Source organism: Lampris incognitus, chromosome 8 (genome assembly GCF_029633865.1).
Source record: "Lampris incognitus isolate fLamInc1 chromosome 8, fLamInc1.hap2, whole genome shotgun sequence".
NCBI lineage: Eukaryota > Metazoa > Chordata > Actinopteri > Lampriformes > Lampridae > Lampris > Lampris incognitus.
In genome coordinates, this window is record NC_079218.1 from 14,623,986 (window position 1) to 14,648,817 (window position 24,832).

Sequence of the window (24,832 nt, forward strand, 5' to 3'; positions counted from 1 at the left end):
AGCATGCAACACTGTGGTCCCTGGGCCCACAGGACGCAGCACCAGCTCTCCCATCCATTAAATGAAGACAAAACTTAGACGCAGACATGGACAAAGAAACTGCCCGGACGGTACTGGGTCTGGGTGAGGCCGGCGCAAAGGTGAATTTGCGCCTCCATCTTTCCACACTGGTACTGGGCGAGGCTGCATCAAATGTGAATTCGTGCCGCCATCTTCCCACTGAGAATGAGACTGTTAAGGTACCTACATGATTACCAGTTCGCGGTATGAATGTACCATATTATTGAGTTTAGCGTGCTGCTGCAGTACAGCAGGAAGGTTTTAGGAAGTAAAGCGAGTAATCGGGAGGATTCAGGGAACGAAAGAACACGAAGAGGTTTGATCTGCTGCGCCTGATGATGCACAATGGAAAGGAATGTGTATGTAATTTGATTACAGCCAAACACTTTACCGGCTGTTTTCACTAATTAGCACACCTTTAACCGTGGGGGGGGGGGGGGACCAGAGAAATCTGCTGCTGGAGTGTGCTTGGAATAAAAACCCGTATACACATGGTCCTCCACTGAACACAGTTAGAAGCTACCAGGCACTGGGCCAGATGATCATCTCCATCTTCAATACAAAGCAAGGTCAAAGGTGAGATAAAGGTTATCCAGCATGGAAAATGGAAGAAAAAGAAATTAGGCATAGAAATGTTGTAAACAAAGTAAACATGGGGAGCAGAATGAATGCTTTCATGGTCACATGTATGCTGCAAAAAGGACCAAATTGCCCAGTATATTATGATGCCACATTATGTGTTTCATAAACACAGAAGAGACAGTGAGAAAACGGAACGCGTGAGTGAGAAAGAAAAGAAAACACAGATTACTGGGCATTTGCTCAAGACGAAATGAAAAACTAAACGGGTCCGCTAGAAAGTCTGAAATGAGCTGGTTGCGAGACTCGAACTTCACATATTTGCCTGGTCGTTTGCCAGGCACGCTGAACTCCACCGTTCTGGTTGGAGAAGTGGTTACATTTAAACTGTAAGCACTCAGTTGGCCCCGCAGGGTCCCCGGAGGGTTTGAGGAAGAGGCCAATTGACTGAGAAAGTAAACGTCATTCAAGCCTGGGTTGACTCATAGGACACAGGCTTAACGCCTTATTCCGTGAGACAGTGGAAAGGAAAGAGTGGGAGCGAGAGAAAGGGAGAGAGGGGAGAGACTGCTTTCCTTAAGCCAACCAAATTCTCGTTCTAATCAAATTATTTGGATATCTTAACCAAAAAAATGACAACCACACAAAAAGTGGAAGGAATGAGTGTGACCCCCCCCCCCCCGCCTTTTACTTACTTTTCCATCTTTTCATTTGTTGCAGCTATCTCAGCTGGCGAATATGGAGTCCGTTTGCATCCAAGTATTCCGCGGCTTTGACAAACTGACCTCATCCCTGTTGCCCTGCAGAACATTTCATTCATTCTGTACCTGACTTATTGAGAGGGTCGCACATTTGGCAAATAAAGTAGCCCGCACTCTTAGAAATAAGCTTATTTTTACCAGTCGGTTTCGTGCTGGGGTTAGGTCAGCGTACAGCTCTTCTTGTTTTCGCCTACCTGTACACTGGTACTTGTTTTTGTATGCTGCTATCTCTTGGTTTATCCAGGTATTCAAATGTTCATGAACTTTATGTTGTGAATAACCTATGTATGTACCCATGTATTAATGGATTTCAGCACACACACACACACACACACCCCCCAATTACAATCATAATCTAACCAATGCACTACCACATTGTGTTTCAGTCCAGAGATAAATGGGATTCATGCTTTTTACCTTGGCCGCCTCGCTGCCGCTCCGACACGCTCTGTGATCCTGACATTTGGCAGCTGTAACGCTCACAAGCTTGCTGTTAGAAGCTTACAGATTGCTATCGTTTGGAAAAAAAAAAGAAAGAAAAGGGAGGGAAAGAAAAGAAAGGCACAAAATCCTTGCAGAAGTCTGCTCGGGCTCTGCAGTGAGCAAGGTCATGCTGTACAGAAGATGTTCTGTGGCTTCAACTATCCTTAAACGTTGATGCAGCATGGCAGCCCATGCACTGGAACTGGGGGGGCAAAAATTTGTTGTTTACATAAATTTCATGTTATTTGATGATCGTGTTATAGTAAAGACACCTTATTAAAGGGATGAACGGCTTCTTGCCGTAGCTGTGGTTTATGTAGATCGGCCGATGCCAAGCCAAAATAGCCGAGACGAGGCCCGACCACACGTACGTCAGTGGATATTATGAATGCTAACACTCTTTTTATTGCAGTTCAAGCACTGATGAGGACTGTATTTGAATGGTAGATTTCCCTCAGAAATAATGCACCAGCCCACAGTTTCTTTTTCGCTTTCAAGAAAAGGTCTTAATGGTACTCGGGGTGATATTCAGTGAAATATTGTCGTGATATATCACACGATACTCCAAATAGTTGCACTTGATTCTTTATCCTCATGGAATAAAACATGTTAACATAATATCATAACATTTTAATAACAAAGCTGCAAGGTATGAATGGTTACTGTAGTTGATACAAGCTCAGACAAAGTCAATCATGAGTAATCTTGTAGTTCTGTTTGTGATCTTCTTACATGTTCATGTACATTGCTTGTTCATTAGATTTTCTTATTCAGGTTACCTCCGTTAATGCCCCTTACTGGACCCATATGTTGGCATCTATTCAGTGTATCAGTGAAAATGACAAAAAAAACAAACAAAAACAAAACTTATTTTGTTTGATTCATATCTTGGGAGGTAGCGCGCAAGTGCTGCACTACACCGTTATTGTCGATAGAGGGAGCAGCTGAGAAAGAAAAGGAAAACGCTTCAAACGCCTCCTGTCAGCATTAAACCAACAGTGCCTTCTTTCAAAGCCCCCCCATCTTTAATTAACAAGTTAAACATATAGCTTAATGCCACGGCCTACAGGGGTTTACCGGTGTGATGTGTTTAGTATCAACGTCACCATAAACGCTCACACATGTCGACCTGTCAATTCTCATAAAACAGAAAGTTATAAAATATATATATATATATATATATATATATATATATATATATATTGGACACCTACAGGATAAATGCATTTGAAATGTGATTCCCTCATGTCACGTCGGGGTCGAGAGGCCAGACAGTTCGGGCTCTAGAGGTGGGACGCGTCTCAGGACGAGTCGGGATAAAGTCGCGTTTTAACGGGCTTTCCCCTCCGCGAGCTCTGCCTCACCGGAGCCTTCGGACTCCCACGCACGTGGGCGCGGGGCGAGTTCGTCCGCGAGTTCAAAATGGCAACCTGAACCCCGATAAAGCGAGCAAGTTTGATCTTTTGCGGACCGTCCGATGGCGCGGTGGCGAACGCTGCTGCACTTGCGCTACAGTAAGGCACGACACGGGCGTCCCACGACTTTCTGCGGAGAGGGTGGCGAACTTAACCTATAGGGGGGAGGAGGAGTGAGGGGAGAGGAGCCTGTTGTGACCGGTGGGGGTCATGTACTGAGCCGGTGCTCCACATGCGAGGAAGGGATCCCCGCAGAGAGTGAGGCTGGGGGGGGGAGGGGGGGCTGGGGAGAGGGGAGAGAGAGAAAGTACTGTCAGGGAATACCGACCGTATGCGCGCAGGGGACGCTGCGCCTCATCCAACCAGCGCCGCTTCAGCCAAACCAGAGCGGAGAGGGAAGCGACACTTCTTCTTATCATTAAAGAAGAAGTCTCTTCGCCAGTCCTGGGTCCGGCTTGTGTCAGGGAGGAAAACCCGAAGTGGAGCCGCAGCATCGGATAACCCAGGAATTCCTGCTAGATTTAGTTGCACTCGGAGACGAGCAGTTGGCCAGGACCAGAGACTAGCTGCCGTATCCCAGACATGTGAAGTGGCGCTTTGCTTTTTTCCTTTCCTTTTTTTTTTTTTTTTTTTAAAGAATGAACGGTGTCACCAATCTGCGACAGCTCGGAGATAATAACGCCATGAGAGACGGCGCTGCCGAGGAAGACGTCTGAGCAATCATCCGGGCAGAGTTTTTGGAAAGGGGCTCGTCCCTGGGTTATTTCCGCCTCGTTGCGCCAAACTGTGATATAAAGTTAAGGAGGGAGACCGTCGTTCTCGAGGGGGACCGGCAGATGCAACCTGACAAGGGTCGGTGGATTTATTACGGTTCCTGCTCGTCTTCTAGCCGCCCTGGAATGATGCCGGGGAGCTTTATGGGAATTTACTTTCTACTGGCACTTCAGATTTGCTCAGGTATGGGGGGTACTTTTGTGCGTGTGTGTGTGGGGTGGGGTGGGGGGGGCATTGCTTCTTGGGTTAAACTTCCCAAAATGATGGGATGTTTACTTCTCTTGTTTGTTTGTGTGTGGAAAAAACTAGATGAGTGGGAAAAGAGGATGGGGTAAGAAAGTGGGAGAGGAGGGAGGATGCGGACCAGCGCAAGTTTATCATCCCTTATTCTCCCTGCAGATATCCGCCTCGTCCCTTATCTAAGAGTCAGTCGTCCCATAACGAAGTGGCCTTGACTCGAGGCATATGGTGCCAAAACACCTCTGGGCCCTGACGTACAGCCATGAATCATTCAACACAAATGTCACAAAAAAACTAGAAAGTCACAAAGGTATGTAGGTATGCTAATCTGAGTCAGCTGCTGAAATAAGACTAACGAAGAGCTAGTAGGAAGCAGAAAGTGTGACATATTATAGGTAACCAAAGCCTGTCCCTAAGTGGGTGCCCCAACCGGAGCTGCAGTTTAACCGAGTAACCGAGACATCGGTGGGAGGGCGATGCTGAGGACCCGTTACACCACAGTCCCGCAGCTGGCCTGAACAGGTGGAGCTGGCTTCACCTGGCACGGTGCCCCGCCGTGCCCTTACACACCAGTCCTGTGTTTGGGCAAACTTTGTTGCCAATAGTACGCTCATTCATTCCTTATCTGCAGCGCTTATCCCGCTCCCAGGGTCGCAGGAAATAACAACGGTACAACTGGGCATAAAGTTGCCCTTGTGTCAGAAATGCAGGATAGATAATGCGAGTGTGGTCTCTTTCCCTTCACTTCTCACCTAGGGCTCGTCAGCCAGCACAGTTGGCTACATTAGTGATACTATATTAGTGATATGACAAGAAGCAAAACAAAGCAAAAACAAGTGAAAGTGCTCAGAAAACTGACCTCAAATGAGTGTGTGTGTGTGTGTGTGTGTGTGTGTGTATGGGGGGGGGGTGTATGGGAATATGCTTATGTGCAGGCATGTCCTCAGCGTATGTGTTTGGACAGAGGCAGCTGCCAGGTTTGCATGGCTGGCGATTAGATTTGCCCAGTTTACTGTGCCCCGCTTCAGCTCTTCTCGGGCCGCAGCTTTAAAAATAGAAAAAAAAAACATTAGTTTTCATCGTTAGTGGTGTGCGACGGGCTCGTGCAGATGTGCTGCTTATGAAACGTCTTCAACCTGGAGCTAGCCACGCGCGAGTCTGCAGAATCAATCCGCCAAATGTAATCAGACGATGCATTAATAGTCTGACTGATGAAAATTAAACGCGTACGTGCATGTGGTAAAGTGGTGTTTGTTTGTTTTTTATTCTACCCACAAATCCTTATTTTGCATCTTCAGGGTAATGCTGTGACCTCGCCACTCAGTACGACTTGTTTGATAATTCACTAACAAGGAGTCGTTTCGTCGGTGAAACACAAATGCAATGCTTTCACCAAGAACAAAACCAAACTATAGAGGGACCTCTTCGGCCTCTTTATTTCCAGACCAGCTCATATATCCTCTGTATTTCCAGTGGAGATGGTAGGTACCAAAAAAATAAATCCTCAGATTGGAAACCACTTTAAATCCATCAATTATAGTGTGTGCAGTAATCCCACAGGGGAACGGGTTGATTTATACGACCGGAAAGGTCTCTTGAGGTGAACCGAGTATATAGGTCAGGATTCCCGCTCCCGCGTTCATGCTGCTTACCCAACAGCCATGGCTGCAAGCGCTGAACCACTGTTGGGACATATATACCTGTAGAGCAGTTAATCATAAAGGGAAAGTTGATTCTGCCCGACTGGGGGGGGGGGCATTGACCTGTTACGTCATCCGCTAAGCTAACGACTCTCCCCCCCGTAGTATTTCTGAGACTGACAGTGATGAACCGAGCTCCGCCGCTAATGAGGACTTCTCCATGGATGATAGATCTGATGGGAGAGGCTGCACGGTGGAAAAGGCTTCCTCTGATAACCCTCTTTTGATGGACTTGTCAGCTTCCCTCTGTTCTTGCCGAGAAATAAGAGAAATAATGAGCCGCAGTCATTGGAGACCACTTTGGCTGCACCGCATCTCCCACGTATGTCTTATGTCACATGTTCGATGGCAAACGGCGTGTTTTAAAAGTGTGGAAAAACCGAGGAGAAGAAGAAGAAGAAGGAGTGCGGGGACCACGTCTGCGAGGCCCCCTCCGCCGTGCTCCTCTCGCAGAGCTCGGCGTTGCCTTGTGGCAGTGAAAGCGCCGCTTCAGCCGTGATGAAGTTGCTCGGTTTGTTTTAAAGGGGAGGCCGTGCACTTAAACTAAATCTAGCATTGGTGGCGTTGTTCTTCACCACTGGCAACAAGTCTGGCACGGTGCACTTTCCCCAACCACACTCGGGGCAGTTAAGCTCTTTCAACCCGTTTTTAAAGCCTGGTTTGACATTTATGTTACGAACACGTTGGCCTTTTTGCATTTTTTTTTGAAAGACTTGAGCAGGGAGCTGAAGCTTCATCGTGCATACAGTGTCATGACACTCAACGCTGTATGGTGATTCCCACCCAAGCCTGCAGCTGAGTAAGATGCATTTAGTTTCTTTATTTTGAAAATTTTCGGGGATTTTTTCCTCCCCCCTTTTTTTTTCTTCTTTATTTTGAGATCATTATAGACACCAACTTAAATTCTGCCTATCGGGAACACTTTAACCTGAGTGCCGGGGGGTGGGGTGGGGTGGAGGGGGGGGGAGTCTCACAAACTGTCTTACAAACCCCCCCCCCCCTGCTCGAATCACTGCTGCAACTGTTTCGCCGGTATGGTGTTTTGTTTGACTTGATGTGCGTTCAGGCGTGTGTAACGGTGTTGGTGTTGGCATGTTTTGCGTGAAGGCTGTGTCATCTTCATCACTTCCCCTTGTTTCCTGTGGTGCGGGCTCATGGGGGGGGGGCGGGGCGGGGGGAGACGGCTACTTAGAGCGTCAACAAATGCCTGTGGGGTGTGTGCAAGAGTTCACAGGTGATCGCACATGCACGCATGCATGCAACGATGCACGTAGGCACAAGCTTTCATTGGCACCAACCTCTCGTTTTGAGGGAAGTCGTTCGCTAACTGCCTGCCCCCGGTAAAGGAATATGTCTTTGTGCTTTCCCTTTCCCCACAAAAATCCCCCCCCCTTCCCCCCTCTCTGTCTCCCTTTCATATCAGCAATTTACCCAAGGAAGTTCAGTCAACCAATTCGGCTGTTTGGGCCGACAAGCCCTTATCTGGACAATTTAATGGCTTCATTAGATGCGAGGCTGTCTTCAGGCGCTGCTTGAACTACACTAGACAGAGATCTGATGCAAATCGCTCGACGTTAATAGGTAACGCAAACAATTACCCAGCATGAAATTAAGTATGCAACTAAAATGTCGACAACACAACTCTGTTGCATTCCTAGTTACTATCGCCTCAGTAATATATACCGTATTACTACTACTACTACTACTTTTGGCTGCTCCCGTTAGGGGTCGCCACAGCGGGTCATCCGGTTTCCATCTCTTCCTGTCCTCTGCATCTTCCTCTGTCCCGCCAGCCACCTGCATGTCCTCTCTCACCACATCCATAAACCTCCTCTTTGGCCTTCCTCTTCTCCTCTTCCCTGGCAGCTCCATATTCAGCATCCTTCTCCCAACATACCCAGCATCTCTCCTCCACACATGTCCAAGCCATCTCAGTCTTGTCTCTCCTGCTTTGTCTCCAAACCGTCCAAATATGTACCGTATTAGTGCCGACTAAATGGATCATTCTGTCGTCTGACGTCGGCTTTTGTGTAAAACTGGCTCATATGCTGCAGTTTTGCTTTTATTTTTTAACCTTTTTAATTTGTAAAGCGCCTTTAAATGGACTTTTTTTTAATCATATTTCTACTGCTTGTGATTGTTTTTATTTGCCTCTTTCTAACAATGACGCACTTTCAGCTAGCTGTGTTTCATGTGTGAAAGGTAATAATAATAATACATTTTATTTGTGGGCACCTTTCAAAGTACTCAAGGACACCTTACAGAACACAGTAAAAAAAAAAAAAAAATTCAGGTGCCACATAAGTTACCCCAGTAACTCAGTGGGATGCTCTTTAGATGTATAACTAGTGTAAAACCGATGTTTACCTATAAAATGATTCAGTGAAGTGGAAACCGAGCGCCGAGAAGCCTTAATCTGGGCGTTATCCTGAGGTGACCCACAACAGTCACCCCAAAAGCCAGTAGGTTCGCCTGCTTGGTTTATCTGGGTAGTCTACCCAAAAAACAAAAAAAGAAAAGAAAAATCCCATGGGCTTGTGGTTTTGTGTGGACCGTTTGTTCTCTTTTGGCCTTGGTTTCCTCTTTTCCGGTCTGTGTCCAGCCTTGGCCGTGCGCGAAGGCGTTTGGGATAATTAGTGCTGTAAATAAACCGGCTTTCTTCTTGGCCCCGAGTTGAGAGGTAATTGGGAAGAGCCAGCCCTGAAGTGTTTAATCTGGGAATCCAGCCTGTTCCCTCCTCTAGACAAGATGGAATGAGGGAGGCAGACAGATTGTTTCACTCCCAGACATTGTCTGTCTGAAAAACATACAGTTAAGCACCATGTGTCCGTATACAACTGTCCATCTGTTCCGAAGAATTTTAATGACGGAGGAGCTGTCAGAATGTCTACTTGAAGACTAACGCTATGAAGTGTCCCACAAGGATTTAGGCCTACGAGTAATTGGCGGAATTAGTATTTCCGAAAGGACAGTTCCGAAAGGTCAGGGGGTTAACGGGTCAAAGGTGCCGCAGAATTAGTTAGCCGTGTGCAAACTGCGTACCTCTGCTGCTGTCAGGGGCCCATCACTCACGCAGACAGCGGTGGTTCTTATTCCAGTCGATCTTTCAAAGTTTTCTGCATTTCACAGTTGGATACACACTGGCACACAGAAATACGCTCATTTGAACACAGAACACACACACACACACACACACACACACACACACACACACACACACACACACACACACACACACACACGATGGTGATTACATTAGCTTTTTTTTATTGCTGAGCACAGGGTTAGCTGATCATCATGGGTTTCACATGGAGGGGGGAGATAGAGACTCCCGTTACTGCCATACATCTTCTCAGTCCTTCCTGTCTTTCTTTTCAGCGTTCCTCCGCTCTCCCCTCCCTCATTAGCGATGGCTAGGATAGCCCGTTCAAAGCCCTTCTAAGCTAAGATGGCATCCTAAAGAGCTGCTTCCCAAGCAGCATTCCTTTCTCACCAGAAAAAAAACCAAAAAAAAAAACTGAAATGCGAACGATTTGCCTCAATTTGTATATCTATTGCTAGCCAGTATCTGAGGAACTCTGGGATGAGATCCAGAGATAATCCGGAGTAATGACTCAAACTGAAGCTTCCAGTAGTTTAGGTAATTGTTCGGGAGTGAAGATTGCCCCCCTTGGTGTTTTCCTACCCCTGCCAACCATTTTGTTTTTCAAAAGCAGCGTTCTTACTGTCTTCATCGGGGGGAGTCTATGTGAGGAGGGGAGCCTGGTGCACTACTGCAGTGTTAGATTACACCTGACAGCACATTTTTTTTCCAACGTTTTGCTTCCTGGGGGGGAAAAAATCGAGATTATGGTAGACAATGTCAAGCCAAACACAAAAATAATCTCAGATTTGCCGTATCACGTAGGAATTTGGAGAAACATCAAAATAACTATTATTGAATTTAACATTTTTAATCGCATAATGATGCTAACGCATTGTGTTAGTTCAACTGAGCTTAAAGTGTTTTGCAGCTGATTTGCAGGACTTCAATTAATAATTATTAATTTAATGAATAATTCAATCAATGATTGATTGATTGATTGATTGATTCAGTTAATAATTATTAATTGAAGTCCTATTTGGCCACTGCTAACATAATGAACTGTAACATCTATAGTCAGTTATAGGTCCAATACATGTATAGCCATACACAACGACATTATCAAACTAAGATTTTCCATTGTTCTATTATATTTGAAGGTCTGATTTTGATAGTTTTCCTATACAGCCATATGGCTTAATAGGTCACGGATGTTCAATTGGCTGTATGGAGCAGGAGTTTTCCCACGAGGCTGCTGTCATTCCTGGCCCGAGCTTGACGGGGTTGTTAGATTTCTCTGGCTTCCCCTGAATATCACATTTATACCGAACCCAATCCATCACAAATCCTCTCTTGGTTTATCAGTTCCCAATAAACCAGCAGTCTTGCAGTGAGTAATGAGCAAGGACGGTGAGGAAAGAGGCTCATCAGCAAGCTTGTATGGCTGTCATGCCCCGAGGTCTAACCTTACTGCCGCGAGAGGATAGCCCGACTTCAAATTCAGTAATCTTTTTCAGGTTGACTTTGAAACCGAGGTCAGGAGTTTCTGTTAGTATGTGATGGTCTAAATGAGTCCTAAATGAACAGTTATGAAACGTTGTAAGTGAAATATTGTTAGACACCTTGATCCTCTCTCTATTTTGTTACTTCATGTCTCTGCTGCTTTTTCTACATGGCTTGCCAGTCTTCTGTCCACAAGTAATGGTCATTCACATCATCATCATCATCATCATCAGTTCCATAACCTATGGAGGTCGTAGGAGCACAGCTGATGCCTCAACAAGAGGTTGAGTCATCATTGTGTTTCAGTAGGGGGAGTACCTAGTGGTCCCTATCTCCTCTCCAGGTATTATAGATGGGTGTTGGTTCACAGAAGAACTCATCTGCCCTTTGACATGTTTTGTTTTTAGTCCTGCTGGGTGTCCACACACCCTCCTCACAACAACCCAAGGGTTGAAGTGGGGGGTGCCGGTTTAGTCGCCGCCGACCCGAAGGTTGCAGTTTAACGTCGTACCCAGGACAGAATCCTTCACAGCAGTCGAGCGAATTTTCATTTGAAATTTCAGCACATGAATTAAGGTTGATTCATCCCAAACTCTTCTGATCACCAAACCGGTCACAGCACAACGCCAGGTGCAAACCTGTCGCAGTAATGGACCATTATTGTTTTAAATGATCCTGTTTTAATTTTTTTTTTCACTTGTTCAAAGCCAATCAGATGTTATGCAAGGTAAAGGGGTTATATAACTGTTGACATATATATATATATATATATATATATATATATATATATATATAGTAGTGAATTCGGGGGGCAGTCTGTCTACTTATCCATGCACGTTACACTATATAATTTTTTCTTTTTTTTATCCTATAAAATTGCATGGGACTTAGCATGCAAAGGCCTTTGTTCTTTAATGCAGCACTGGACTGCAAGAACACACACACACACACACACACACACACAAAGATTCAGTCAGGCAGTGCAATATGTGGCACATTGACCATTAGAATCCTACCTTGTCAAAATAATGACAAGAAATGTGAAGGTTTTGTGAAGAGAGGTGTCGAGCAATGCTGCCTTTGACATTTGCACCCGTTTGTGGCTGTGTGCTGCAATAATTAAATCATGAGAGGGCCGGAATCAGTGTACATGAGCTTAGCAATAAAAAGGAAGTACCACGTGGACATTAGTCTCTGACATTTTGCTTCCATAGCATGTGATGCTCAGAGGCATCAGGATCAGTGGAAAGCAGAAAGCCTTAGTTTTGCCTCCAATCATCCAAAGTACCTACCCTGTTTTGCTCACTTCAAACATCTACTGTGTTAGGACTGGATTTATGTGACTGACATTTAGTTTCAACACCTTGGTGAGGGCAGACATGGTATGATAGATGCTGCAGAGCAGGGTTCCCCAATTAGTTTTCCCCGAGGGCCAAATCGTGTCATGCATGCCAAGCCAAGGGCCAAAGAATCTGTGGGGTTTTTTTCCATTGCCTCAGCAAAAGCTGTTTTATGTGCAAATGTTGTTGTTGCTGCTATTATGGCTATCATCATCATCATCATCATCATCATTGTTATCATTAGTAGTAGTAGCAGTAGTAGTAGTAGCAGTAGTGGTGGTAGTAGTAATAATTTAGGCTTGGGATTCTTAAAGCCTGTGTTGGTCACACAAGGGAATAAAATGTACTCTTGAAACCAAATAAGTCCAAAACCAACTGTTTAATTATGGACAAATGGACTAAAACAAATGGATGTTCATTCACCAGTCAGTGAGAGAAGTGAGAGCGATGGGATGAGTCAGTCCTTCTGATGTCGGGCCTGTGTTCTGCTGTGGTGAGCCTGAGGCACTGGCCAAGATGTGTGTTGGAGAGTCTTTTTTTTCCCTGGTTCTTGATTGGGTTCATTGAAGAAAACGATGACTCACATGTGTACATGGAGGGGAAAATTGAGAGTAGGAGCATTGCGATACCTCTCGTGTTTTTGAATTGAACTTGGGGAACAACGCTGATCCAAAAGTCACTCACCCCAACGTCCTTGTGTTGTGCTTTGAGCAAATCAGATATCCCCATCTCCAAGACCTCCCATCTGAAGAGTTGCCTTATCTATGGAAGGCACCAGCCTTTTGGCCTCCGCAGTCCACTGGCCGTCAGCCAAACCGGAGAACGGCTGTCTCAGGAAGAGGAGGATGTCACCTGAGAGTTTAGGGGAGCTTTCAAATCGTTCCTTGAAGTTTTCTGCCCGGCTCGTCATGAAATCCTTCATCACTGGATCCTCCCACATTTTGTTCTTCTGGCAACGCCCCCGCAGACAGGGGAGGCACAACTTTCTCCCGTGAATGTCTGCTCCAAAAGGTTCAGCTTTGACCGAAAAGCTTCAGCCAACTCGTACATGTCCACAACAGTGTGGTTCTTGCCTTGTAATTGCAGATTAAGGTGATTTAGATGAGACACGATGTCACACAAAAAAGAACATACACCATCACCTTATTGTCACTTAAAAACCTCTGATATTCTTGGGCTTTTTGGCTCCGCAGTCCGGATAAAAATGACACAAACTCATCGCACAGGTCACACACCCTCTCCAACACGCGGCCTTTGCTCAGCCTGTGAACATCATTATGCAGCAAAGGATCCTTGTGTTCTGCTGACACTTCTTCCAGCAATGCTCTGGAAAGGTGATGTTGCAGACTAGAACTCTTGTGAATGAACTTTACCAGTCTCGTCACAGTATCCATCGCCTCTTTCAATATCTCCACACATAACTTTATACATGCTCAATAATCCAGGGAAGAAAAACACAGAAAGTTGAATCAGTTCATCTGGACACAACGTTTAGTGGGAGAAACGTTTCATCACTCATCCAAGTGACCTCATCAGTCTAAACAGACTGCAGGTATCCGCCAACCATATAAACAGCACAGTGGCATAACGACTGAAACCAACGATTGGTTTCATATGCAAGTAGGTGACCACCAACTAGAGTTTCAGTGGTCATGTGTGCTGTTCACAGAGGACTGGGGAATAGTTGCAATCACAGCATTGTGAAATGGTGACAGATGTACTCTTAGCCCCCCCCCCCCCACACACACACACACACTCAGTTCAGGGATGGTCGTTCCTTCTTAACATAGATGGCCTCTTCGACTCCCCATTCAAACCAGTGTTCCTCCCTATCAAGGATGTGCACATCCTCATCCTTGGCCACTGGTCTGTAGATGGGTGTAGACTGTGGAGTCCTGGCCTGATGCGTTAGCTCTTCTGTGTTGTGCCATCCTCTTGGCCAGTGTTTGTTTGGTTTCCCCAATGTACAAGTCACGGCACTTAACAACGTACACTATATTGCTCCGTTTGGGCCGTGGGACCCGATCTTTGGGGTGGACCAATTTCTGGCTCAGTGTGTTTTGGGGTTTAAAAGAAACTGAGACGCGGTGTTCGTAAAATATGCGTCTCATGTCATGTGTCAGAACAGTTGAGATGTGTATTTTCCAAACATATTTTCCAAGTATTTTTCAAACTCTTGTGCTGATGTTGATTTATTTACAGATGGTAGAAATGGAGTGCTTGTATGATGTTATCATATTTGCTATTATTCATTTGCGATGATCTGATTTTGTAAGGTAGATGGCATTAAAACTGGCAGCATACATAGTGTTGAAGTGCTGCTTTAGATTATCTGCTTTGCAGACAGCGACGGTCTGCATGCATATCAAGCATGTCGGTTTGGCATTGGTGTGGTCTGGTAAAATAAAACAAAACTGATCAGGGACTGGAGGGTGTGCTCCAATTGTTGGGGCATCACATTGCCCAGCCTCCCTGGGAAAGTGTACTCTAGGGTGCTGGAAAGGAGGTTCCAACCGATTGTCGAACCTCAGATCCAGGAGGAACAGTGTGGATTTCGTGCTGGCCGTGGAACAATGGACCAACTCTTTACCCTTGCAGAAGTGCTGAGGGAGGCATGGGAGTTTGACCAGCCAGTCTACATGTGTTTCGTGGACTTGGAGAAGGCTTACAACTGTGTACCCGGGGGCACTCTGTGGGGGGTACTGCAGGAGTATGGGGTACCAGGGCAGTTGCTACAAGCCATCTGGTCCTTGTATAACCAAAATAAGAGCTGTGTTCGCATTCTCGGCACACAGCCAAACATGTTTTCGGTGGGTGTCGGACTCCGCCAAGGTTGTCCCTTGTCTCCAGTTCTATTTGTGATATTCATGGACAGGATCTCAAGGCGCAGCCAAGGTGAGGAGTGTGTCCGTTTTGGGAACCTCAGAATTGCATCTGTGCTCTTCGCACATGATGTGGTTTTGTTGGCTTCATCAGAACGCGACCTCCAGCGCACACTGGGGCAGTTTGTAGCGGAGTGTGAAATGGCCGAGATGAGAGTCAGCACCTCCAAGTCTGAGCCCATGGTTCTCTACCGGGAAATGGTGGATTGCTTCCTCTGGTTTGGTTATGAGTTGTTGCTTCAAGTGAAGGAGTTCAAGTATCTCAGTGTCTTGTTCATGAGTGAGGGTAGGATGGAGCAGGAGATTGACAGGTAGATTGGTGCAGCATCAGCAGTAATGCGGACGTTGTACCGGACCGTTGTGGTGAAGAGGGAGCTGAGCTGGAAGGCAAAGCTCTCACTTTACCAGTCAATCTTCGTTCCAACCCTCACCTATGGTCATGAGCTTTGAGTAGTGACTGAAAGGGTGAGATCGTGGATACAAGCAGCTGAAATGAATTTCCTCCATAGGGTGTCTGGGCTCAGCCTTAGAGATAGGGTGAGGAGCTCGGACAGCCGGAGGGAGCTTGGAGTAGAGCTGCTGCTCCTTCATGTCGAAAGGAGCCAGTTGAGGCGGTTCAGGCATCTGATTAGGGTGCCTCCTGGGTGCCTTCCTTTTGATGCTTTTCACACATGTCCAACTGGGAGGAGACTCCGGGGTAGACCCAGAAATCGCTGGAGGGACTACATGTCCAGTCTGGCATGGGAACGCCTTGGGATCCCCCAGGAGGAGCTGGAGGGCATTGCTGCTCCCTCATATTCTATCTCTTGGTATTGCCCATGCGGTTTTATACAAGGTAGATTTCACAGAAACACTATCAACAGAGATGCGATTAGATATATACACCTCACCTTTAGTATGCTCAAGCAAAATCAATCTTTTGATAAAAGATTTTTTAAGTGTCTCTAATGTGCCAGCTTGCTTTTCTGGGATTTTGGTTAGCTAAAAGCATGATTTAGATGAAGTAAGCTCTGGTGAACTGGTGCAAAAGCACCTCTTTTACTGTCAATACCAAGCGTCCAGTCAGGATATTATGCAACTAATAGCTACTCAGTTGAAAATGTGCAGCCAACGCAAGGCCTACTTCCAATTACAAACTTAAGACAATGATGCTGTATTGTTCTGTTCACAACACAGTCATAAAAAACAGGTGTGCTTTGCATCTATGACTGTGTCCTTGTTTTTTTTTCAAACAAAACACTGCCTCAAAAGCAAACATTTTTTTGCTCACAGAGGTTGCATAAACTCTGTTCTGCAGCTTTTTCCCTCCCACCTTTATAAACCCCATGCACTACTACAGCAAGCAAAGCAGTTATGATGGGTTCAGCCATTCAAATAAGCATGGAGTGAAGCTTCCTCCAACCTTGGAGTGCTGTCTATCAGCATAATAGATGGCAGTGCCATTAATGGTGCAATTTAAAGCGCTTAGATTGGAGGAGGGTTTTTTTTGTTGGTTTTTTTTTTTTTTTTTTTTTTTTGCTACCAGGCAAAAAGAACGAGACAACACATCTTGGCCATATAACTTTTGAGACACATATCAAGCCTGTGCTCAAAATAAAAACGGGTCGAGAGGCAATTTGTCATGAAATGTCACATGGCGAGAAGGAAATGTGCCCAGTGGTGGTGACTGACATTAAGGGGTTTCTCCTGCTGGAAAAGAGGTCAGGTTATTGCGGAGCCTCACAAGCTGCACATCTTCGTCCAGGCTGAACTCTGACTTGTGGGCAGCTCCCGCTGCAGTGTTTTCTTGTGCTCAACATTTGATATGAGTTTTGAGTTTAGCGGTGAAAGTGAATTGGCATTCGTGCTGTTACCTCAGTCCTCTAATGGGAATGGATGCAAGCGTGCACGAGCGGCGGTGGGGAGTATACGGTGTGTACAACTGATGTGGTATCCACCAAGTTTAATCATTTTTGTGATCAAAATATTCTGCCTGATTTTTGGGAATGAAACCTTCGCTCACATCGGTGAGTTATTAGTCAGGAATGTGATGTGTGCGGCAATCTAACTTTCTAGTGCTGGTTTCTTTTTTCTCCTTTCACTCGGTGTGTCAGTGGATAAAAAGCTTTCAAGTCCTAAGGCAATGGGGAGTAGAAAGAGAAGTTCATCCTCTTAGCCTTTGATTTAATATTCTCTTTTGGAATTAAGCTTTATTTTCTGACACATCTATCCCTGCTAGAGTATGAATTGCAAAGGGTAGTTTGATCAATTAGTTTGATAAAGTAAAAAAAATATTTTTTTTTGGACCACTGCAAAGATAACGTTCATTAGTCTTATCATCCATCAAATGTCAATTCTGGCATGTACAGAAACCAGATGCGATTGGTGATCCTGATCGGCACCCAACCCCCCCCCCCCCCCGTTTTCTTAAATAGCTAAATGGTTTAACATACGTATATGTATGCTCTGCATGTGGCAGTGGTAGTTTATAATCATGAATTATTCAAAGCACGTGGGGAAGAATCTCACAATTAGCAGCAGCATGATGTGTCAAAGCTGATAGATGACAGCAGCCATGCTTTAATTAGCTTTACGTTTTAGCCTTGGCTAACTGTAACCACACCGGAAGCATGAAGACACCCTTTGCCGCTTTGGAAGTCGTCAGGCTACTGACTTTATGGTCAAGTTTGTGTTAGAAAAAAAAGGTGCATTTTTAACTTATTTATTGCCTCTGTTTCGGTCAAGTCACTTTGTCTGTGGGTCAGAATATTAAGTTAGGGGTGAAGTCAGATGCTTTTATGGTAATTATGTAAAAGGCTACTGGGATAACCACAGGTCTAACTGGTAAACCAAGTGAGTACAATAACAGCAGTGTATTTAATGTTGACTCATTCAGTCTGCTTAGCTTGTCATATATGCATTAGATACGTAGATAGATAGATAGATAGATAGATAGATAGATAGATAGATAGATAGATAGATAGATAGATAGATAGATAGATAGATAGATAGATAGATAGATAGATAGATAGAGCTAGTGGATGGAGCTCAGAGGGTCATTAATGCCAATTGCATCCCAAAACAGGTAAAGCATACATTGTCTCACTGGTTTTGTCGTCTTTACGTTTGTAAAAACCCATTCATCCATTGCAGATATTATAATACGACTTACAAACAATTATGTGTTTTGCAGATGAATTAGTATGATTGTTATTAAAACCAGTTCCAAGTTAAAGTTTATTTTCAACTGTGCTCCATCCTGCATTTGCATGTTAAGAATACAGGATTGCTCCTGACATGTTACTCATGTGTTGTAAACTGGGGTGATAGTCTGTGCTCTACAGTATGTGTGTGAGTGGTATGCTCCCTTTATTCATTTCTCTTTAAGACATTATATTGACATATTGGCTTTAAAAAGCTTGTGCTGTGATCCTGCTTTATATTCTCTCAGTCCACGATCACATGGAACGAGTTCAGTTTCTACATCGCCCCTAGGGTTGCCAACCGTTCCTTACAATAAGGAATCGTTCCTTATTATATATAAAATATGTGTATGTGTGTAGTGTAAGGCACATTATATTTGTTATGCCCGCGCCGCCCCGTCCACCCAACCCCCGTCCCTGTCCTCCTGTTCCTTATTTCCATTTCAAGGAGTTGGCAACCCTAATCGCCCCCCCCCCCCCAAAACAAAGGCAATTTAGAGCTGTGTTTGAAGTTACACATACTTGGAAGAAGCACGGGTTTCTAATCAGGGACACTTTATTTGTCATTTCGCTTCATGCACTTGCGTACATGAAATGAAACGAAATGCCGTTTCCCCCAGCCCACAGCGGTACAACACAAACACATCCAGAAATTACAAGAAAAACACAAATCCTAACTAACACATATATATATTCAAACTTTAAAAAAAAATCACTGTCCAAGGGAACGACCGCCGGTCTGCGTGGGCTAGCAGTTAGCTTTATACACATGTACACGTATAAGTGTGTATATGTGTGTGGTTTGTGTGTATCTGGGTCTTTAAGCTCATGCACTCTGGAAATAGAACTGAAGTGTAATTAAGGATGGGCTGCTCGAGGCACAGCACCTCTCCTTTCACGGTATGACAATGAGTACACATCTGGTTTGCCACCACCAGGGGCACAAGCAAGACCAAAAATAAATCTAGGTCATCTGCGGACATGCACTGGAGACCTGCACACACACAAATCACAAGTCATTAGTATCACATGCGGCTATTACTTCAGTTAATTTGGTTATTAATCTAGTTCTTTTTTTAGAAAACTGGTGTTAAACAACACGTGTTAAAATCCTCAATGGGCAATAAAATGCAATTAGTAACATCACAATGCTAACAGCGCGTCTCGATCTATTTAAAAGACCCATGGTTTACAAATGCAAAACCAGAATTTTCTCTAGCTGCTTTTAGATCATAGCGCTCAGATGTGTTGCTCTGTCGGACCACTTTCTCCTTTGCCCTTTTGTGAAACAGCAAGGTGCCAATCACAGAATACCATTAAAAACCTGCCGTATGTACTTAAACAAGTCTGGAAAAATGTTACTTGCATGTGTCATTTCTTGCCACATCCCAAGCAACAGCAGCAATTTTCTGACCTGTCAAATAGATGTTTGGGATTCAAGTTCATCCTTTCTCCGTCATCGCTGATTCAAACAAACAAGTCTGGCTTCTATAAGTGTACCGCTTGTCTCTATAAGTGTACCGCTTGTCTCTGGGCATTCGAAGAGATCGCTCATAAGCCTCTGAGATGAGATGGACTGACAGCTTTTTTGAGCAGTTGTACATTTGAGAAGTTTCTCACCACACACACAGGAGATTAACTCATTGAACAAGGCTTTTTTTTTTTTTGATGCAGTCCGTCACAGAAATAAGCTTGCTCCTGCCACCTAAAGTAGACAGTGGTGTACCAAACAGCAAAAGCCACGCATTTGATCTTGCTTAAAGAAATCAGAATTCGAGTCAGTCGTAGTACCAAAGCTAAGATCGTACTATTTGGCCTTGGCCTGGAATTAAATTCAATAACTCTCCCTCCCAGGGTGCTATCGGTAATATTTTGACTTCATTGTAGTAAACATGACCATCATGTAATGGGGGGGGGGGGGGGTCTCTACCAATTGCAAAACGCTAGCTTTCGCAGGTGCCGATGTTTCTGGCTTTCAAAACCTGCATACTGGACCAGAATCTGTATTTTGGTTGTGCTGACTGCCCTTTTAAAATTAGACATCCATCCACAAAACTATGGCCCCCCCCACACGTTCATCTTGCTGTGCATTTCAGTTTTCCAACATGGAGGAGCCAGCTTCGTCGCACAACTCAGAAGAATCCAAAAGGCCTTCTCATCTGGCAAAAAAAAAAAAAAATTACATGATAAACGTTGCTCCAAAAGTAGAGCAGATATAGTTGCTGCTTTTGAGATGGGGTAAAAACTTGGCGACAATAAAGGCGCAAAAACTGACAGCGAGCTACTGTTGGACAGGTAAGCAGCACTGTCATAAAGTATATCGCCATATTGTACAGTATTTTATAACACGATTACCTCCTCACTTGATAATTCTGCAGGATATCTGCGTTGGGCAGTTTGGGAGATTGTGAGATCTCATTAGTGTTGCTTGTGTCACCGTCGCTCAAAGTAATGGTTGTCACCGTTGCTGCAGTTCCTGCTGGTTGGTGATAGTGGTCACCAGAGGAACATCCAAAGCGGCAGTCTTGAAGAATCGTTTTGCATTCTTCTTCGGCATTCACTTCCCAGGAGTCATTTTGAAACCGCTTACTAGTTTGTTCGCCGCAGCATGGAAATACGGAGCGTTTGTTCTGCCTGTCCTCTCGGGTGGAGCAGCCACTGCTGGGTAACACAAAACACATCACTACCTGTGCAACACTTGGCATGTTTGGCTTTTCGTCTGTGCCACTGTCTCCAAACCATATATATATATATATATATATATATATATATATATATATATATATATATATATATATATATATATATATATGTGTGTGTGTGTGTGTGTGTGTGTGTGTGTATGTCCTTTACTAAAAAAAAAAAGGACTACCAGAGAAAAGGCAAATAACGTGATTATCAGCTGAAATTTGAAAGAAAGATATTAGACCCTCTTTTTCTGATGCAAGGAAGGACCAATTCCATTGTAGTCTGCAGTTCCCTCTTCAATTTGGCATCCCACTCAAATGATTTTCTACCTCGTACCAAAGCATGCACTGTAAAACCTCCGGCAAGTGTATCCCACAAATGAATGCATTTTGTTATTCTCTGCTATCCCTCTTCCTCCTGCCCTCATGAGGAGCATGCATGCTGCCGGGAGTGCATGGAGCGCAGCCCGAGCGGAGAGTCAGCAGCTGGAGGTGTGGGCATTTGTACGGCCGCGGGTCTCATGTGGGAAACCTGGTTCATGGTGTGGACGGGCACACAGCATAGATGCAAAATGTGATTTTGAAGTTTCAATTAAAAATCTGAACGCAATTAAAATCCAATTTGTAGGTGCGTTTAAAAGAGGACTACCGCCTGACCGTGGCTGATAATGAAAGAGAGAGTGTGGCTTCAGGCACCTTGTGCAGGCCACACACAGGCAGAAAAACACACTGACATTCCTTCCCCACATATTTGAGTGAATGACAGTGTTCAACTGTTCACCTAATTGTAGTTTGTACTGCCTGAGAAAGAATGTCTGGCATTTATTGGTTCCCTGTATTTGGCTTTAAGTATGAATGAGTATGTGTGTATGTCTGGAATTAGTGTCTCTAAGGACCTGGAAACAGATGGCTTTTTTTTCCATTGGGATTTTTTAACGTGTCGAGTGTCCATTGTAATGTCTAAAAAGATCATTATGTATATATATATATATATATATATACAATTATATGTTTTATTTATTTTATTTGTGGGCACCTTTCAGAGCACTCAAAGACACCTTACAGAACACAGTTAAAAAAAAACAAGCAGCACTGTATTAGACAGCATAACGTCAAAAAAAGCAGGGTAGACAATAAAAAGTTAACACAACAGATAAGTATAAAATCATCATCTGCACAAAACTCAATGAAGCATGGATCAGACTGAATACGCCAGTTTGAGAAGGTGCGTTTTGAGATGGGATTTGAAGGTTGAAAGGCAGTATGGCAAATGTCTTGTGGGAGAGAGTTTCATAGGCGGGGGGGCAGAATGACTGAAGGCTCCAGACCCCATGGTAGTCAAGCGGGCCGATGGTGTAGTGAGTTGGAGAGCAGGAGAGGATCTGAGAGTGCGGGGTGGCGCGTGGATATGAAGGAGTTCAGAAAGATATGAGGGAGCTAGGTTATTAAGGGCCTTAAAGGTGAGGAGCAGGATCTTGAAGTCAATACAGTATTTAACAGGGAGCCAGTGGAGTTGCTGAAGAACAGGAGTGATATGATCTATGGAAGGAGTTCTGGTAGTGATACAGGCAACTGAATTCTGGACCAAGTGGAGTTTGTGAAGACACTTGAGGGGAAGACCAAAGAGGATAGAATTACAGTAGTTAATACGGGATATGACCAGGGTGTGAATGAGTATGGCGGTGCTGTTAGGTGTAAGTGACGGGCGAAGACGATTAATATTGCGTAGGTGGAAGTATGCAGACCGAGTAACATTGCTGATGTGGGCTTCAAAAGATAATGTGCTGCCCAGGAGGACACCCAGACTGTTAACCTGAGGCACTGGAGTTAAGGAAAAACTTATCGGGTTTAGCCAAAGCAGATTTAGTACCCACTAAGAGGACCTCGGTTTTATCACTATTACGTTTGAGTCAGTGGTATGAAAACCAGGATTTAATTTCTAGTAAGCAGTCAGATAGAGAAGTGGGTGGAAGAGCGGAGGTAGGCTTGGTGGATAGATAAAGCTGGGTGTCATCCACATAGCAGTGAAACTGAATGCCAAATTTCCTGAAAATGTGGCCAAGAGGTAATAGGTAAATAATAAATATATAATAAAAATATAATATATATATATATATATATATATATACACACACACACACACACACACTTACATACATATATACACACACACACACACACTTACATACATATATATACACACACACACACACACACACATATATATATATATATATATATATATATATATATATATATATAGTTAAAAATAATTTCTAAGCGTGTTCAATAGAGAACAATGTTCTGACACTATGCTGATAGTAGGTGGATATGTTGACGACATTTTTTATGTTAAATAACTGAATATGTAACTGATCTCAACAGCAGACCGTTGAAATAAATCTCAGCATAGTTGGCTCGGCCCATTAAAAAACCTGAACCATAAGGCACATCCAGGTATTACAACTGCCCGCTGTGCACAAACTCCTGTTCAGTTATTTAATTTCAGTAAAATAGGAGCCTTAATGTTTAGCGGATCAGTAGCTGCAGTTTTGCCCAGAAAACCAGTGAAGTTGGACTGGGACGCTCCCATAAGATCGTGTCTTATGTTCGGGTCCGTGTGCATGAGATCAGCGTTGTCGGGACAAGATTCCGACAAGATCGGATGAGATGATATTTTTCACATTCGCCAGTGCGGCAGCACTATGGGTCTCATACTGAACCCTCTGCAGCGAGCTGATTTTTCACATTTTTAAAGCGTCCCCGGAGAAGTCGGTATATGTATATGTCTGAATTGCTGAGACGGTCTTAACGGCTCATGGCATTTCATCAGATATGCAGAAGCCAGCATGGGCCGTGCTAAGATCAACAGCACTGTTTACAGATACGTGATAACAGCAAGCTAATCTTAATCAAACACACACACACACACACACACACACACACACACACACACACACACACACACACACACACACACACACACATACATACACATACCTAGAGGAATAGATTGTAATACACCCAACCCAGGTTCATCCTGAGGCGGTGCTTAGGATGCATCACTGACACCACTCGATATTTACTCAAACGATTGATTCATAAAAATTCATAACTTGTGCACACTTGAAATTCAATTTTTTTTTCAAATCTTGTCTTATATCAGCTGTTTCAGCAATCTTTATGACTGAGAACTGTCAACAGCCAGTAGCACTTTGCACACACACACACACACACACACACACACACAGTGACTGGCCTGTGTCAGTATGGCTGCCTTCCAGTACAATGTAGTGCTGGTAAGAAATCAGAAGAAGAATCACAAGAAAAGGAGCTCCAAATGTGTCTCCATCCATCCATCCATCCATCCATCCATCCATCCATCCATCCATCCATCCATCCATTATCCAAACCGCTTATCCTGCTCTCAGGGTCGCAGGAATGCTGGAGCCTATCTCAGCAGTCATTGGGCGGCAGGCGGGGAGACACCCTGGACAGGCCGCCAGGCCATCACACAGGGCCGACACACATGCACACACATGCGCACGCACACACACACACACACACACACACACACACACATACACATTCATACCGTATGGCCAGTTCACCTGACCTACATGTCTTTGGACTGTGGGAGGAAACCGGAGCACCCAGAGGGAACCCACGCAAACACGGGGAGAACATGCTAACTCCACACAGAGGACGACCCGGGACGACCCCCAAGGTTGGACTACGCCGGGGCTCGAACTCAGGACCTTCTTGCTGTGAGACAACTGCACTAACAACTACGCCTCCATGCCACCCGCGCCACCGTGCCGCCCGTGTTTCCATCCCATCCTTGCTAATTATAACAAAATACCATCTTGAAGAACATCTGGGTAGCGTAGCAGGCGATCCCCATTGCCTATCATCACAGCGATCGCCGGTTCAAATCCTTGTGTTCCCTCCGGCTTAGTCAGGCGTCCCTACAGACAGAATTGGTCATGTCTGCGGGTGGGAAGTCGGATGTGGGTATGCGTTCTGGTCGCTGCAATAGCGCCTCCTCTGGTCGGTCAGGGCGCCTGTTCGTGGGGAGGGGAAACTGGGGGGAATAGCGTGATCCTCCTATGCGCTACATCGCCCTGGTGAAACTCCTCACTGT

The 24,832-nt window shown here is 44.7% G+C and overlaps 1 protein-coding gene across 1 annotated transcript in view; it reads left to right on the forward strand.

Moving 5' to 3' along the window:
- Positions 1–3,793: 3,793 nt before the first annotated feature.
- LOC130117297 (roundabout homolog 1-like) overlaps positions 3,794–24,832 on the forward strand; it is a 130,440-nt gene continuing 109,401 nt past the window's right edge. Inside the window, exon 1 of the mRNA XM_056285506.1 lies at positions 3,794–4,255. Coding sequence (XP_056141481.1) covers positions 4,135–4,255 — 121 coding nt within the window. The 5' untranslated portion in view covers positions 3,794–4,134. The remainder of the gene's footprint in view (positions 4,256–24,832) is intronic.